Source organism: Ambystoma mexicanum, chromosome 3p (assembly GCF_040938575.1).
Source record: "Ambystoma mexicanum isolate Mex_15411 chromosome 3p, UKY_AmexF1_1, whole genome shotgun sequence".
NCBI classification, from domain to species: Eukaryota; Metazoa; Chordata; class Amphibia; order Caudata; family Ambystomatidae; genus Ambystoma; species Ambystoma mexicanum.
The window spans coordinates 680,247,524-680,264,363 of record NC_090925.1 but is presented as its reverse complement, the minus strand read 5'-3'; the positions used below and the strand labels follow the sequence as shown (position 1 = coordinate 680,264,363).

The following is a 16,840-nucleotide window of genomic DNA, read 5'->3' as shown; positions in this document are numbered from 1 at the left end:
CTTCCTCCTGCCATGGCCAGCCTAATTAAATATCAACGGCTCTATGGATCTGCCCTGCCCATTGTAGTTCTGTGTGCTGGCAGCGCATACCGATAAGTTCATTGAAGTAGGCCTGCAAAGGGGCCTGATCACAGAACTAAAAAAGGTCAAGAAACCCTAAGATCTCTTTGATATGCAATGTTTTAACTTGAAGCTAACTCCCACCCCTCTGTATGAAGGGCAGTGAATGGCATATCTGGGACAACTGTTTACAGTAGGCAACCCCTGCAAGGGAACCCCCTTTCAGAGGGAAGAAGTATGTGATTTGATGGAGACCAAGTCTGTTATCGCCCCAAACTTCAAGGGAGACCTGCACTTTGATCAGGAGCTACAGAGAGCCCAATTAACCAGAGAAACACTTTGATGACAGGAAGATGGGTGGCACTTGGTGTCACCACTTGCCTTTCCGGTTGCAAAGCACTCTGGTTATGACCTCACGCATAACAGAAGATTGTTGGTGGGGACCCAGGATTGGTTCATTAAGGTAGGCTTAGGCTGCACCAATCACTGGGGCCCATTTAGCTTTAAAAGAGGGTTGAGCCCCTCTTTTGGCAGATCGTCTGAAAACTTAGAAAGGAGTAAGAAGGACTCATTTGGACCCTGGCTGAAGGTCCAGTCTGCCTTATAGCTTCTGCCAGTGAAGGAAGGCCAGGATTTCCAAGAGGGAAGCAAGATCCCTCCCCTAAACATCTCCCAGGGACCAGAGGGAGATGGCAAACTCAGAGGACCCATCCAGCCACTCCAGAACTGGTACCCAGCCAGCACAGAGCGTGCCCTGCCAGGTTCTGCCAGCAAACTTCCTAGGTGGGAAGTCTGACCAAAGGGCAAGGCTGTTGCCTGCAAAACACTCTCCTCGCTTTGGGCTACCTTAAAGGATGACATGTGCCCAGCGAAGAAGCTAGGAGGAGTTCCACAACAAGCCTAAACCAGCATCCATCTTTCAAGGACATTATCGAGGCAGTCGAGCCCTCGAACCGTGACCGGCTGCATCACTTGACTTTTGTCACGCTGCAGTCACTAAAGCCGCCAGACGCCTCGATCAGCGGTCCCGAACCGTCAACCAGCACATAGACAGTGATTGCCGTTTGGGCCAGCCTGCAGCCGTCCGTCCAGCCTCGCTTGCCGAACTCCCTGCCGCCTGATACCCGCAGCTGTCTACAGTCTTGATCTGTGTCGCAGAAGCTGCAAAGCCCCCTGGAACCGACTTGAGGCTGTCAAGCATCAAGATCATCTCAAGCACCCGGTATATTGTGGTTCTGTCCCATGGTTCTTCTCCACTGGCCCCTAGTGACATTTACAACCCCTTGCTCCCTTGGTGCTGATCCAAATAACCTTGAACAGTTAAGACTGATTGCTTTACCGACTACCCTCCTATCAGTATCCAGAGTGCATACCTTTTTTTCGTGAAACTGTCTGTCCTCTGTGTTCCTTTATTGGGTGGGTTGTATTTTGTAGTGGGCTAGAACTGTCTGTTGTAATAATCATAAAGTAGATATTTGTATACGAACTTGACTGGACAGTCCCTTTTATCATTGGGTAATAATTGTATTTTCGCTGTGTTGCAATTAACCAGTGATCCACAACCTTGCGGAGATAAGCCTGCCATTCCAACCATGTTACCAGAATTGGACAAGGAGGTTTATAATTTACTTGTGTTTCCAGTCTGTTCAGATCCCTTCTGGTGTAGTAGAGGTGTAGGGCTGATTGATGGTTTAAAAACAGATATTCATCCCTGGACCTCTGGTGCCCCGGTAGTTGATTTGTCACACCTTGCTTATAACTATGTTGGCTTTTCTAAGTCCTACCACAGGCAGTGAATTTGAAGAACCCCCTGATGCCTGTAGTCAATAACGTCTGACAGGTGGGTGCTGGATATCATGGCCAAGGGCCATGCTTTAGAGTTTGAGAGTAAGCCAATCCATATACATCCTTGGGCAGTTAAATTCCCAAAGAACATATCATTCTTGCGGTTCAAGTTTCTTTGAGACTTTACCATTTGAAGGTCCTGTTATTCAATCTCTGGTCAGCGCCATGATTCTTTGAGAAGTACCTTTCTCTAGTGGTGGATTAGTGCTAGCACTTATGTGAAGGTGCAAGCAGCACGTTGTACCTTATTTGGGAAATTGGCTAGTTTGCTCTGCGTCCCAGATGGGAGCAAAGGAAGCCATGCAGATGGTAGACCTTTATCAGCTGGGTTTTCAGTTATCAAGGAGAAGTCCACTTTCCAGCCAACACACAACAAAAATCTTGGGGGCAATGTTTGACACAGCACCAGGCTAGTGGAGCCACTGAGTCAGCTGGCGTTTCGCCCGAGTTGAGAAGAAAGGGTGTCCGTCACAGTACAACAAGTTGCTTGGGCTCATGTCCGCCTACATTCCAGTGATCCTATTCTGCTGGCTACAGATGCCTTTGGAGCAAGAGCATCTGGACCTTCAGTGACGTTAGCTGGATGGGGACTGAAAGGGCAATATCCGACTGAACGAGTCGATGAAGTGCAGGCTTGCCTGGTGGACTCGTGCCAATTTTATCAAAGACTTTGCATTTTGAAATGTCTGATTTGTCCATTTAAGGTTGGAGAGTATTTCTGTTTTTGCAACTTTTCCTCCAGTTACCTATTGAACCCTATTCTTTTGGCTCTGTTTTTACCCTGTCCCGGTGTTTCGAAGTGAAGCCTTCAGCTTTGCTTCTCTTGCCCTTTGCTCATTGTTATGGGGAAACTGATCAGTCCTTCAGACTATCAGTAACAGTAAACTTTGTTTCCCTTTTGCATTCTTGTACTTTTTTAACATTGACCATGGTACCTTGCAATGCAATGGGGATACTTTTGTATCACCCTTACTTCTTACCCTTCCGTTTGTGCCTAAAGACAAGCAGGTGGCAGCAGATATATTTTTGCCTTTTTTACATTGTTTTTGGTGTGCACATTCACGTTTGCTGCGTATGACTACCAAACGTGACTAGTGCCCTAAAATGGCTTTTTCGCTTGTACTTTGGCCATATTTCAAGTCAGGACAGTCCTTATAAGATCATGTACTTGCGTGTGTGCATGTCTGACTGTGTCAGTGTGTGTCGCCCAAGAAGGGGGTGGGGCTCTCTAGTCCCACTCCACATTCTTGGTGCCAGAAAGACTGGGTATCGAGCCAATGTGTGTAAGGAAGGTTTCTCTTGGGTCTATGGACCCCCAAACTTTTTGTTTTTACACCTTGTTCTGACTTCACCATGAAGTGAAGCTTCACTGCACTGCCCTTTTGCTCATTTTGTTATGAGGAAACTGACTAGTCCTTCAGACTGTCAGTACTGGGAAACTGCTTCCCTTTATCATTTTACGTTTTGTCTGTCATGGATAACTTTCATGTTGCACAATGCATCTTCCAAGGCAGTGCAATGGGGATACATCTACACTCAAATTTATTTTTTGGTTACATTTAAAGGTGCCTAAAGACAAGCTGGTGGCAGCAGTTAAATATTCCCATTTTTAATGGGTTGTGTTTTTGTTGGCTCTCACGCCGTTTACTGTGTTTGGCTTTACGCTGTGGCTCGTGTCCTAACCTGGAAGTGTCATGAGGTATTTCGCTTGTTCTTTGACCCTTTTGTTCTTTGGCCTTCTTTCTACCTTGCCAGATCAGGAATTTCCTTTTATGGTCATACATTTGCACAGGAAAGCAGTGCTTTTCGTGGGCTAGTGCTGGCCATGTGTGTTTGAAGCCAGGAGCCAGGAAGTGGGCTCGGACTGTCTGGTCCCTATCCAAATACTGGTTTCAGTATGACTGGAGTGTATGCATGAGTTTCACCAACAGTGGTTCCTGATTGGACCACTGATGGGGTGTGTGTGTGTGGGGCAGATCTTCTATTGGTTGGGCTGGGTTTCTGTGCTCACCTGAATTTAGGATAACAAGAGGGGTCCTGCAGCCATTCCAACAGATCTGGGGAGGGTCCAAGTATCCTGTGTGGCTGTGCAGACGAAGGACGACCCAAGGACCCTTCCTGAAGAGGCCTGAGGACCAACTCTTTCTGACGTCCCAGTGAAGCCCTGTCTGGCTGCTGATCTCAGAAGACCCTCATTGGTGCTTCAACCTTTTGGAGTTGTGGGACCAACCAGTCTCGACCGTCTTCTCGTGGCCCTGCGGTTTGGAGTCTTCAGAAGTTTCCGTGGACCAACCTATGGACTGACCAAATCCAGAAGTGTCACCGTTCTGGATTTTTCCTTGGGACTTCAGTGGTCTCCAGCTAGTCCCATAAGTCACCTTCCTGCGAATTTTCAACGTCCCAGCATCAAGGGGTCCGGAACTGAAAGGCTTTCTTTGACCGCTGTTAGGATAGATTTTCATTTCATATTTACAATCCCCTCTGCATGCGAGTCCCCCTGCCACTTTTTGCTGGACTTATAGATGTTTGCTCTGTTCCCATGAGTTAGTGGCAACCTTTTCCCCCACTCACTCATTATTTTACTCTATCTTATGGGATACTTTGTATTTCTTTTTGTAACTCTCTCTTGGAGAAATGCTTTCCTCGAAGTTCTGTGGCATCTGTCATTGCATTTTGCTACATACAACACTGTGAACTGTGGCTGGGAGTCCGTTGGGCTTCCCTTTTTATTTTCTGTTATTTTCCTTGTGAGAACTCAACTTTCCAAGGGCGTGGGGATATTTAGTGTCCTTCCTAATCTTTTATATTGTGAGATCAGCACACACCATCTTATGTGGAGTGCTGAGGGGTATTCCCCCTGTATCATCTTTTTCACTGCTCCTGTAACTTTCTGGTTACAGTGAGCGGGAAATCTGAATGGCTGCAATAGTTATTTTAGGCTGTACTCACAGCCACGGTAGTGCACCGAAGGATCACCATTGACCCAAAATGGTAGCTGTATTCTTTTTTTTGCAATTTCTTTTGCTTGTGCCTTCTTTGTCCTTTTCCCGTGCTCGGTGGGTGAGGTCCTGGTTTGACTTTGGTCTTCCGCAGGTAAGCCTTTGTGAAGCCTGCCAAGGCTCCAGCGTGTCTGCGAGGATAGGAAACGGGGGAGGAGTCCGAAACGCCTCTGTTTTTGTCTTCTGGGGTGTCTGCCTGGAACCAGTTCCAACTAGGGGGGATAGCTGTCCTGAAACGACAGCCAGCATCCAGAGTTTCAATGGTGCATGGGTGCTGATTGGATGGGGTCCTGCATAAGACACAGATACTGGGGCTGAAAGCAAGCTGATCCCTGGAACACAAGAATCGACAAAAAAGAAGAGGAAAAGATGTCCACAGCCACTTCCAGATGACTGGAGATGCCTTCTGAGTAATTGCTGTAGCTCGATCCCTTCTTCCAAGCGTCCGGAGAAGTCTGAAGAGGATGACTCTACCTATGTTTCGAGCCATCCCATGACAAGCTGGTACTTTCATGGGCTGCAAACCGCAATAGCCAGGGACCTGTGGCCACTATCAAGTGCATCGTCCTCCCGAAGATCGAATCCTCCCGAAACTTTGGTGCCCTCCTTCCAGACCTCCACAGGCAAGATTCCACTCCTTGAAGTCCCCTCAACATAGTGCTAGACCAAGTTAGCAAGACAAATTTACCGGGCGATAAAGTTTCTTCACTGGTGCTTACCAAAAGGTGCCAAAATCACAGAACCCCGAAGAATATTTTGTCTGAAGCCTCTTCACTCGACTGCTGCTTTGAGATCCACTCCAGTGTCCCTTTTCGTCTGCCTGACCAAGAATTCGGTGACCGGGTCTGTTGCTGCATCGTGGCGGCATCATACTACAACTTCGAAGAATATTTTGTCTGAAGCCTCTTCACTCGACTGCTGCTTTGAGATCCACTCCAGTGTCCTTTTTCATCTGCCTGATCAAGAATTCGGTGACCGGGTCTGTTGCTGCATCGTGGAGGCATCATACTACAACTTCTTCTTCTTCACTCCTAAGGTACTGTGAGACTCTTGGTAGAACTTACCTAGAGCTTAATTGCTGCTCCAGTGTTGCTGGAGTGCTGATTTGTGTGTTTGGGAGTTTACCCATACACATTTGCCCAGGCCTAACACCTGTAAACCTACAGGGAGACTTCTCCAAAGACCCTGACCCTTTCTCCAACAAAAACTGTTACTTGCTTCAGAAGACTTCCTCTGGAACGTTTGAACTTTCTACAGCTGTCCATTACCTGTTTTGCCCTCCAAACTGACTATAAGACACTCATAACTAGTTAGGGATGGTCTTCTAAAGTGCAAGGCCACTGTGAAATTATTGGCAATTATTTATTTACCTTGTGTTGGTTTGGTTTCATTTATCTTAACTGAAACTGTTTTACGATAGTATTTTACTTACCTTTGAATTGCATACTGCTCTTCTAAAAAGTATTACAAAGTGGTTTACATACTGTGAGTTATGCATTGGATTTGCTGAAGTCACTTATTGTGTGTAATAGTACTTACCTTTTAACTATACCTTAGTGTATATGTATATTAAACCATTATTTTGACATAACTTTGTGTCCGTTTCTTTGGCCTATGTGTACACACAGCCCTGTTCCGTCTCCTAAAATGAGCCTGGCTGCTCAGCCATTGCTACCAACATACTTGTGTGGTTCAGGCCATTTTAAGAGTTGGAGCCCTGTGTCCCAAATGCGAGTATTCTCTACATAAAGTGGACGTTTGGGAAACTCCCAAACAACCGTGACTACTGAGACGCCTTCTGTCCCTGTGCGTGGTGACAATCGCTGGATCCAACAGTAGGAAAACCTACCTTCCAGCGATCCTGCCAAGTCTGCGGAGGAGTACGGGTGTTGAGTAGTAATCATACTTACCGGTGCCCCCATCTCAACCCTTTAAAGGTTTGTGATAGCTTTAATTTATTTTAAAACTCTTGGCTTTGGCAACACTTGTTCCAAAAGGCCGGAAAGCATTTAACTCGCCAGAAAACTCCTTGAATATCCTTTTGGATCAATCTTCACATCCACTGGATGCTCGCCCTAACGTTTTCTTAACTTCTGAAACTATCTGAGAACTTTGAACTTTTTTTCGGCACAAGGCCCCCGGACTTTATAAGTTAGGTTTGCTATTCCTGTGGACTGTTGGTGCAATTATTATTTACCTTCCCTTTCAGGTATTGGAGATGGGGGTGATCTGAATTGTATACTTTGCATTGGCTTGCAGTGACTGTATATAAGTTTTAAATTAGTTGTATTGTGTGATAGTATTACCCGCTCATTCATTTATATAGTGTTTCTTGGCCAATAATAAATAGTATTTTTATACTTCCTGTCGAAGTGTAATCCGTGATTGCTTCAATGTGTGGACTCATTACGACCCCTGAACCCACTCACTTCTCCTGAGACTTAGCCTTGACCACTCTCCATGCTGCCTTGATAGGTTTGACTACAGATCTCCAGAGCTTCCCGTATTCGCCATAAATAGGGTGGCCTAAGAGTTTAGAAATCCATTTTAACAATGTGAAACCAGTAGTTGTCCCTGATTTGGACAACTACTGGCTGTTTGAATGGTGCAAGTCCTTACCATTTGTGGACTTGGACTTCAGATAGATTTTGGATAAGAGAACCTCTGCAGCCATTTCGTCACATCAACGTTTGAGCCAAGAATCCCTCAAAGAGCATCCTGCTGAAGATCTGAAGACGACTCCTGAAGTGGTTCAGCATCCCTTCCAGTAGCCAGCCAGGTGAATCCCTGCGCTTCAGCCTGATTTCTGAAGTCCCTGATTGATGCTTCAGCCCTTGGGACCAACTAGCCTCAACGCCTTTGCAAGGATCCTGCCCTTCTGTGCCTTCGGAAGTGTCCCTGGACTTGCCCGGTGGACTGACAAGCTCTCTGAGGGGCTACATCGCTAGAAACATCGCTGTTCCACATTAGTCCCCAACGGCACTGGTTGCCAGCTTGTGCCACTAGTAGCCTTATCACGAATTTCAGCTGTCCAGCTACACAAGAACCTGTCCTGAAGCAGCTTCTGTGATCACGACCGGAATGACGCCCGTGTGCGAATACTGTCTCTGGAACTTGCAGTGTTCCAACCTGTGAAGTGCCCTGAAGGGCCTGCATTGGTGGTTCTTGCATTTCTTCGACAGAGGTTGCATCTTGCAGCAGTACAAGACCGGAAGAATCCTCAAACTTGCAACACCTGGGCACCACTCATGGAAACCAGCAGCATTAGATCGAGCCCCCAGTGACACCCAGTTGACCCCCCATCGACATCTGGGAAAATCTGAGTCGGGGGTGAGGAGGTGGTGGATTGTAACTAAAGAGTGCATCTGTCCGCCATAGGATAACATTGTCAACAAGTCCCTTTGGTCCCCTTATTCCATTCCACTCACCTTTTGTTTGTCGAACCTGGGTCGAATATCCTGCTCTCGGGTTAGCCTTGGGTCTGGAAGACAGGAAAACACATACTTAACTCTGGTAAACTAGTTGTAGAACCTTTTTAAAGGTCAACCCCCCCAACACAAGCTTATTGAACTTGCCTACAGCAATTCTATTCTGGTGAGAAAGTGTAACCCTTATCTGATTTTGCTAGCTATGTAATTTGGTGTATATTTGAACCTATGGTTACTGTATATATTTGTATCATAGTGTTGTGCAATAGTACTACCTGCCAGATTCATTTTCTATTGTGTTCTGAAGGCCTATAATAAATAACTGTATTTTTATACTTGACTGTCTAAATTGAATCATTGCATGCCATACTATGTGGACTCCTTGAGGGCTCTTGACCCCACTCATTCGCACCTGAGAATAAGACATGACTGCTTATCCACGTACCTTGATTGAGGTACGGCAAACCTCTGAGATCCTGTTCATTATAACTAGGGTGGCCTCCTAAAATCTGTACACCAGGCAAGATTCTAGAAATCCTCTTAACAGAGGTCCCACCTAGATCACTTTCAGGACTTTGATGTGCAGCATCGCTACCACTGAGAACCAATGTGTTGGAGCTAAGGGCAATAAGGCTGACCCTCAAGGCCTTACTCAAATTTGTCTGGGAAAGCCAGCAGGATCCGGATTGGCAACACAACTGCATTATATTCCATCCGCAGGAGAAGAGGGCGGCCAAGACCCTTCCGTTGCCTTGTGTGTGGAGGCCCTGTGGCAATGGGTCCTGCAAGCATCTGGGGCAGGTAGTTCACCTTATGGGGAAGATTGCTACTGCAGACCGCCATAGTAAGTTGTAAGTGTGCTGTGGGTAGGAGCTAGAAACTCAGGTGTTGGAGAAAATCTTTGGTGTGTGGGGATGCCCAGATGGCAATCAGTTTGCCACCACATACAAAAGAAACTTTGCCTCAAGGGGCATGAGTTTTTGATTCGTCGGACATTATTTTAATGTTTTTTCTCCAAGCCTTCCGAATTAGAGAGTAGTGAAAAGGCTGAGAGGGTGGACACCCTTGCAAGATGATCCTGATAGCCCCAAAATAGGTTCTCAGACCAGACTTGCTGCACCTGCCTGAGGAGCCTACTCATCACAAACTGTTCTCCAGATAACGGGGCAATGTGCTTCACCACCCGGCATCACCCTTCCTGGTGCTGTGGCTCTTGAGGTCCAAGAATTTGGCTTCTTGCCTTGGGGCAGGACTACGTGTGTGCTTTGGCAGAGACCAAAAGTGGAGAAGGTTCTGCAGCTAGTGCCTGCAGTTGGACTTGCACCTATTTCGCCGTCGGCTTCAGATTTCACTGTATATGTTTGGCACGATGCAGCAACTTAGTAGTGAGCTTTCACAAAACAGTACTGTCAGGAGTCCAAACAGTTAAGATTCTTTGATGCAACAGGGTTGTTCACAAAAGCCTTATTGTAAGCTCTGCATTCCTCTGCACGCCTCTGCTTCAGTTGGGATTTTTGTTTTTATGCTCTTTTCTTCTCAGCATGCAACCAAATGCAATGACTAATGCTGCAGAACAAAGCTCCTGACCTTCATTGTAATTTCCTTGGCATTGGTGCTGCACATTTGATCAATGGATATGCCACCCACAAACTGTCTTAACTGTCTAGGCTTTAAATGTGCTTACATTTCGGCATCAGGGAAGTCTGAGATCCACTGCAGGTGTCTCTACAATATGTCTGCAGCATGTGTCTCAAGGTTCCATGGGCACCTGGTTTCTATTATTGGGAAATGTTTTTTTTCCCTTGCTGAACACCATTGGGCATAGCCAAACGTACTATAAATCTATACATGATAGCAACACTGAACCAGTTACAGGTGACTTTTTTTGCACACCCAGAGAATGTTGTGATTATTTTAACTAGTACTTCTCTTTTCTTCTATTTATGCATAGGTGCACCAGGGACCTGTTCCACTGTCCTATACAGTTACCACAGTAACAACGCAAGGCTTCCCGCTACACACAGGCCAGCACATTGCAGGTTGTAACGCACAGCAGCTACCAGCATGCTCAGTGATGTTCAGTGGACAGCACTACCCACTCTGCTGCCTGCCGCCTCCGGTGAGTGTTGTAGGCCCTAGTAAACACTTCTACCAAGTAATGTGGAAGGGTCTGGAGCACCATCTAAGGCGATTCCTGAGAAATATTTGATATATGTGACTTATAGGCCAATAGATTGAGTGTGAAGAAGAGAAGAAAGCGTTCTCGACAGATGCTTGGGAGCAGATCATGTAGCACGAGTGGGCCCTTGCCGATCATTCAGCTCCTGCTCAAGTGAATGTTAAGTAACATTATCAGTTAACCTGTTAGAGATGTAGACTAACTCTTTGCTTTCTACTTAGGCAGTTAAAAAGGAAAAAGGGAGAGGGGTTAAACTGACCCTGGGTTGTGAGCCATTTGTTCTGGGAGATTATTGTGTTCAGTGTGTGGGATCATAGATGCAAGGCTCTTGATTGTTATATCGGTTTAGAAAGAAAAGGTAGAGACCTGCAATCTGAGGCAGATGCATAGGTGATTATAACCAGTGTGGTTTTGTGATAGGTTATCTGTCATCACCTTCTGTAATTTGCATGCCTGTTAATTGTGCACATGCTCCTCATTTATCTATTTTTCTGTCTAGTTGATACAGGCATGCACTATGCAGCAGCTTCCAATCTCCTACCAGGCTTTCCCACCGCTCATATCCAGTGAGCACTACATCCTGCATCCGCCCCCACCACCACCGGCAGTACCGCCTCACCAGCAACCCCACATGGCAGCTCTTGGCCAGTTTGTGCCACTGCAACCTCAGCACCCACGCATGGTAAGCGTGTCTCTTTAGATTGAGGGGTAGGAATGAGTGTCACATAGGTGGGAAAACATGAATTTGGTCTCATGGAAGATAGGAGAGCAATGCGTGTACAGTCTTGCACTGTGTCCGTCTAGGGACATTTGCAGTGTCTTTTGTGTTGCATCTTTGTGCCAATGTTTGCTGGGTGTCTTAACTTTTTTAATTGGCCTGAAGCGCCAAGGATGTATGGGCTCCTCTCCTACACACCACACTTTCATACATAAATGAGGAATGTGGAGTGTCACTCTGTGGTTGATCCAAAATGAGGTCTTGGCATGGGTATACTCGGAACGCTGTGCTCGCTCCTGCTGAGGGGAAGGGTATTGTTTGTGCATATTAGCACATCACCTTTTTTGTTTTCTGTTGCTGCTTATTTCTCTTGTTCACACACTCTCTCTTCTTCTCCTCTCACCCTCTTGCCTCTCACCGCTTCACTCACCCTCCTACCTTGCACCTCATCACTCTCATCCTCCTACCTCTCAAACCCTCACTCTTGGGGCCCCTTTATACGCACAACCTGGCACCCATGTCATCTGCCTTCTTGGACCTCTTCATCACTCATGTTCTTGGCCCCAACCCCCATCAATCACCCTCTTGTCCCTCGCCCCTCTCAAATGCCCTTTTGGCCCCCATCATACGGCCTTTTGCCTTCCACTCATCCGTTTCTCATCCTTGGCTGCCCCCGTTTTCTCCTCATCCTTCTCCCACTTGGCCTGCCCACTGTGCACACCCTTGTGGCTGTCCTCCCACTGCTCCCTTGTCTCCTCCCCCCACCACTTGGTGGGCAACACCTCCTACCTTAACCACCCTTTTGGGCGCCTGCATTTCACTCCCTCTTTGGGCACAAATGTCCTCCCTCTTGGATTTCTCACTCACTGACCTTGCCGTCCCTTGTTCTCTCCGCTGCCTTCCTTTCCACCTTCTTGTGCTTCCTTTCACCCCACACAGCCTCTGCAAAGGATAGAGAACGACGTGGATCTCCGTGGGGAGCAGCATCCGATTGGAGGTTTCTCGTACCCTCCTTCTCACCATGCTCCAGCAATGTCCTCCTCCGTCCCGCTACATTATCTCTCCCATGATCCCTTGCACCAAGAACTGCCCTTAGGAGTGGTGAGTCCCTACTTCCAACGTTTCCCTGTGCCCTATGATTGGCAGTGTATTGTGCCGATAGGGAATTCTTTGCTGTGCCACCTGGACAATAGGAAACTATTCCTTTCCCTTGCTTAATTGGAATACATATGGGGTTACTTTCTGATCGTTTGGTTAATGCAAATAAGGATCCAGTTTCTACTGATGTTGGACTTGTGGTAGGTCTTTTGCCTCTACCTGCTGGGCCAATTAGTTTTTTTTACTTCTTGAGCCCATTGAGGCCTTAACGTTCTTCCATTCCTCAGAAGAATCCTTGGTAAGTCTGGGATTCCCATCTGTATTGATTTTGACAGTATCGGACAGTTCAAGCCCTTTCAAGCTTGTGTTCTGATCATTTAACTGAATGGAGTGTTGCAATGAACTGGGTGTATGTGCTGCTTCTGTTTGCTGCAAGTTTGAGAGGTAACACATGAAGCGGAGAAAAAAGTAGAGGCAAGGGATGGGTGTATTGAGAGTGAGGAATGGGGCAGTGGTCTGGAATAGGAGCACAATAGGAGCATGAGTATTCCATTTGCTTTGGGCTAGGTAGGTCAGCAGTTTTGAGCTTTCTTTACTAATCTGTCACATGTTTTGTGTTTTTCAGCCATACCCCCACATGATGCCACGGCGACTGAACACACAGAGATATAGACTCCAGCAGCCGATCCCACCACCCCCTCCTCCACCATATTACCCCAGCTTTCTGCCATACTTCCTGTAAGTAGTGCACCTCTTTTACTTTTCAGTAGAAGTTAAACTTCTTTTGCATCTGTGTACTAATGTTTCCCTGCCGCATACTGGGTGGGGTCTGCGTCTACACAGCATTTTGAGCTCCATCTTCCCCACAGTTTTAGAGCGCATGGTTCCAGCTGGTTTCTGTTCCTGTGCAGCTCTGCAGATCCTGTTGTCCTGGGCCTCAGTCGTGGGGACAAGAGGGAGGACGTCTAGGCACTCCTGCTCTGCAATGGGACAGTCAGCGGCAGCAAACAACAAACTTCAAATCAGTGGCTTTTAGCGGTTTCAGCTCCTCGCGTCTCAAGCAAATAGCACCACCGCGGTTCTTGGATACCACTTCGGACTTTCCTTGCATCTGGGTTCCAGCACTCTGTTGAGGTGGCTCAGGCTTGGTCAGTCCTGCTTCTTGGGAGTCCGCAAGATCTTCCTGGTGCTTTTGGTCCAGTTTAAAAGCAATGCACTTGATCTGGGGTTCCTCTCCCTGCACCTCGGTTCCAGCAGCAGCAGTGGAAGTACAGCCAGCTTCGAGAGGATGTCCAGACGGGCTCACTTTGGAGTTGAATGGTCCCACCAACTCAAGGGTAGAAGTTGTCCTTGCAGGGCTTCTCCAGTAGAGGCGAATTTGGAGCTTCAGCACAGAAGCAGGGCTTCACTGGTCAAACCAACGGTCCAGGAGTTGCAGCAGGCGTCCTTTCCAAGTTCTTCCTCTGATTCCTTCATCCAGCAGTCGACTTTCTTCCAAGCCAAAAAGCCTCTCCTTTTAAGCAGGTTTCTTCCGTTCATTCCAGTCTAGCTGTCAAACAGCAGGGTGGCTATCCTTGCCGGACAGCCATCCGGCCAATCGCCTTTGGATGCATTCCTGTAACCAAGGGGATTAAGCACAGGGATTTTCGGCCACCTCCCTCCCTCCCTGCCCCTGCCAGACATACTGTAGCCAGAGGTTCACTCGTGAATCCTGCCAAAGACAAAACGAACAAAGGGACCAAACCTGGTTTGGCGCGCAGAGTAAATCTCAAGAAGGAATGTTCCAGTAAGAAATGGCAACACCTCCAGCACCCTATTGTAAGATAGTTTGTGCTGGGTCTAGAAAGTTACAAATGTAAGTAAAGTCATTTTCACTTCACTGCTCTTGGAAACAGTAGTTTTTCAAGAGAAAGGTATTTAAACCTTTGGAAAATCTGAAAGACTTCCCTATGCCACTGCACTGAATGTGCTGTGTGCCACAATGTAAAAAGATGTCTATGGAGTTTGTCAGACTCCAAAATCCAAAAGAAACACAAAGTTCGAATCAAAGAAAAAAACATGAGTGAAAAAAAGGTCGGTCTCTCCAGGTTAAAAATGAAAAAGTCCTAGAGTCCAGCAAAAGTGCTGGGGGGTCTCCAAGTGAGAGAGGAATTAGCACATTTCTGCGAATTCTCCCTAACACTCTTAGACTCAGTTTGATTATGATGTGGTGTTTTGGAAACTTTATTATTGTAACTTCCAGTCACATAATAAGCACCTATAGAATCGGAGCAAAATGTTAATGCATGTGTTTAAAGACTCGTGTCCTGTAGAGACACAACAAGCATGTTATTTTATGTGTATGTTGATTGGTAGTTGTAAATCGTGCATGTTATTTATTACCCATTATAAATATAGCCTATCCATCTAAGGTATTCATATTTTGTATTTTTCTTAATTGTGTAGCGTAGCCTCACCTCACTTTATAGTCCATCTGTGTTAGTCAGCATATCTCACACTTACCCTATGTTGTGTAAAACCTCACCTCTCCTTTTAACCAATATCCTATACCTGCATGCAGTTAGCCCAATTGCACCAGCTAGCCACATTCTTCCAATGAAGTCTAGATGAAAACCTTTCCCAGCAATATTAGTTAAAATCCAATGTATCAGGGACAGTAAGAATCAAAGTCAATGGACCAGAAGAGTCTTCAGGGAGCTAATACAGTCAGTCAATTGGAGCAAAGTCTATGGAGCTGGAGCTGGAGCACTTCTTAGATGGCAAAAGGTCTTGCACAAAGTTAGTTTGTTGTAGAAAAGCACTATTGGGTCGCATGTTAGAGCTGAGATCAATTCTAGAAAAGCAGCTAGTGCAAGTCTCAACGGAGAAAAGCAAGCTACAGACTGAGAGGGAAGTACCCCTTAGTCAGAACAGTACCTTAGGTTAGAAGAAGAGGATCCAGCTGGCTTCTGTCTTGGTTGCAGTGTTGCAGGTCCTGTGTTCCTGGGCCTCAGTCATGGGGACAAGAGGGAGGACATTTGGAGGGACTTCTGCACAGCAGTTTGGAGGTCGGCGGCAGCTACAGGCTCTTTTCAGTTATGCTCGCAGTAAACGACACCACCGCAGATCTTTTACACCAGTTGGGCTTCCTTCACTCCTTAAGTCCAGCACTCTGGAGAGGTGACTCGAGCTTGGTCGTCCTGCTTCGGGAGAGTCCTCGGGAGACTCCTGGAACTTTTGGCTGGCTTACTGACGTTGCACTCGACTACGGATTTCTCGACCCCAGGCACTCAGTTCCAGCAGCAGCAAAGAAGTAGAGCCAGTTGAGGAAGGTCTTCCAGCAAAGTTAGTCTCAGGGTTAGTTGGTCCCACTATCCTAAGGGAAGAGGTCGCCCTTTCCGGAACTTCTCGACGGCCAGAAAGAGTTTCAGCACAGCAGCAGGGCTTCACCGGGCAATTCAAAGGTCCAGAAGGATGCAGCAGGAATCTGTCACAGTATCTTCGTTGGGCTGTTCTTCCTGGTGGTTGACTTTAAAAAAAAAATGTTTTTCATTATTTTAATTATTTTTTTAAACAACATTCCAAACAATGCAAACGTTGAGGACATCCTCATATAAGCTTCACAATATTATATTACAAATCAAACGTGTCAGTCCTCCCCCCCCCACCCTCCTGCCCCCAAAACTCGAGCCTTGTTTCTGTGTCACTATTTTATTTATCTCCAGGCATGTCTACTTCAGTTATCGCAGCTGTATCATCCTCACTATGGTCGGCCAAGGAGGGTCTCATCATTGAGGCCACTAGTCTCCATGCAATCAGAGGTCCCACCTCCTCCTCTCCTCCTCTCCTCCTCTGCTGTCTGCTTCGTACCAGGCAGTCGCTTCTGCATCTGCCCACTTTGAGGTCCGCCCACCACATCTCAGTTCTAGGTCGATGGGCTGCTTTCCAGCACATTGCGATTCTTCATTTGGCCTGGGTGAAAGCCATATATTTCATCTTGCTAATGTGCTTCAGGTTGCGTGGTCTGGTAAAGTCCCCCAGCATGCACGCCCAGGCCGACTCCACCTCCAGTGTGATCCCTTTTTCCCCGAGACGCTTCTTCAGCTCTGTCCAAAACCTCCCCACCTCCGGGCAAGCCCAAAACATGTGTAGCATCCCAGCTTCCGCCTCCCCGCACCGTGGGCATTTCTGTGCCATCGGGCCTCCGAACCTTGCAATTTTTCTGGGGGTCATGTATGCTCTGTGAGTGACATACAGCTGTATCTGCTGAAACCTCGCATTTCGGGATACCTTCTTATATCATCTTTGGGCTCTGTCCCATTGCCCATCCGAGATGGGTTCTCCCACCTCCTCCTCCGAGTCGCGCCTCAGTTGAATCAGCTCCTTTCCCACCCTAGTCCCCAACAACTCATACAAACGGGATATTTCGTGCCCACCCTCTGAAATATCATACATTGTCTCAATTGTTGCGTCGGGTTGTTCTACAAGCACTGCCTCAGGCCACCTTTCTCGCACTCGTTTAATGATTCTAACA

General features: G+C 47.0%; 1 protein-coding gene across 7 annotated transcripts in view; it reads left to right on the top strand.

The window, feature by feature from the left end:
• The window catches only part of RNF44 (ring finger protein 44), a 763,073-nt gene that overhangs the window by 345,927 nt on the left and 400,306 nt on the right, over positions 1 to 16,840 (top strand). For 6 of the 7 annotated variants that reach the window (XM_069651466.1, XM_069651462.1, XM_069651464.1 and 3 more), the window contains 4 exons: positions 10,284 to 10,451; positions 11,011 to 11,193; positions 12,169 to 12,330; positions 12,953 to 13,065. In XM_069651466.1, the coding sequence (XP_069507567.1) occupies positions 10,284 to 10,451; positions 11,011 to 11,193; positions 12,169 to 12,330; positions 12,953 to 13,065 (626 nt within the window). The remainder of the gene's footprint in view (positions 1 to 10,283; positions 10,452 to 11,010; positions 11,194 to 12,168; positions 12,331 to 12,952; positions 13,066 to 16,840) is intronic. The other variant, XM_069651465.1, reaches the window with a different exon arrangement.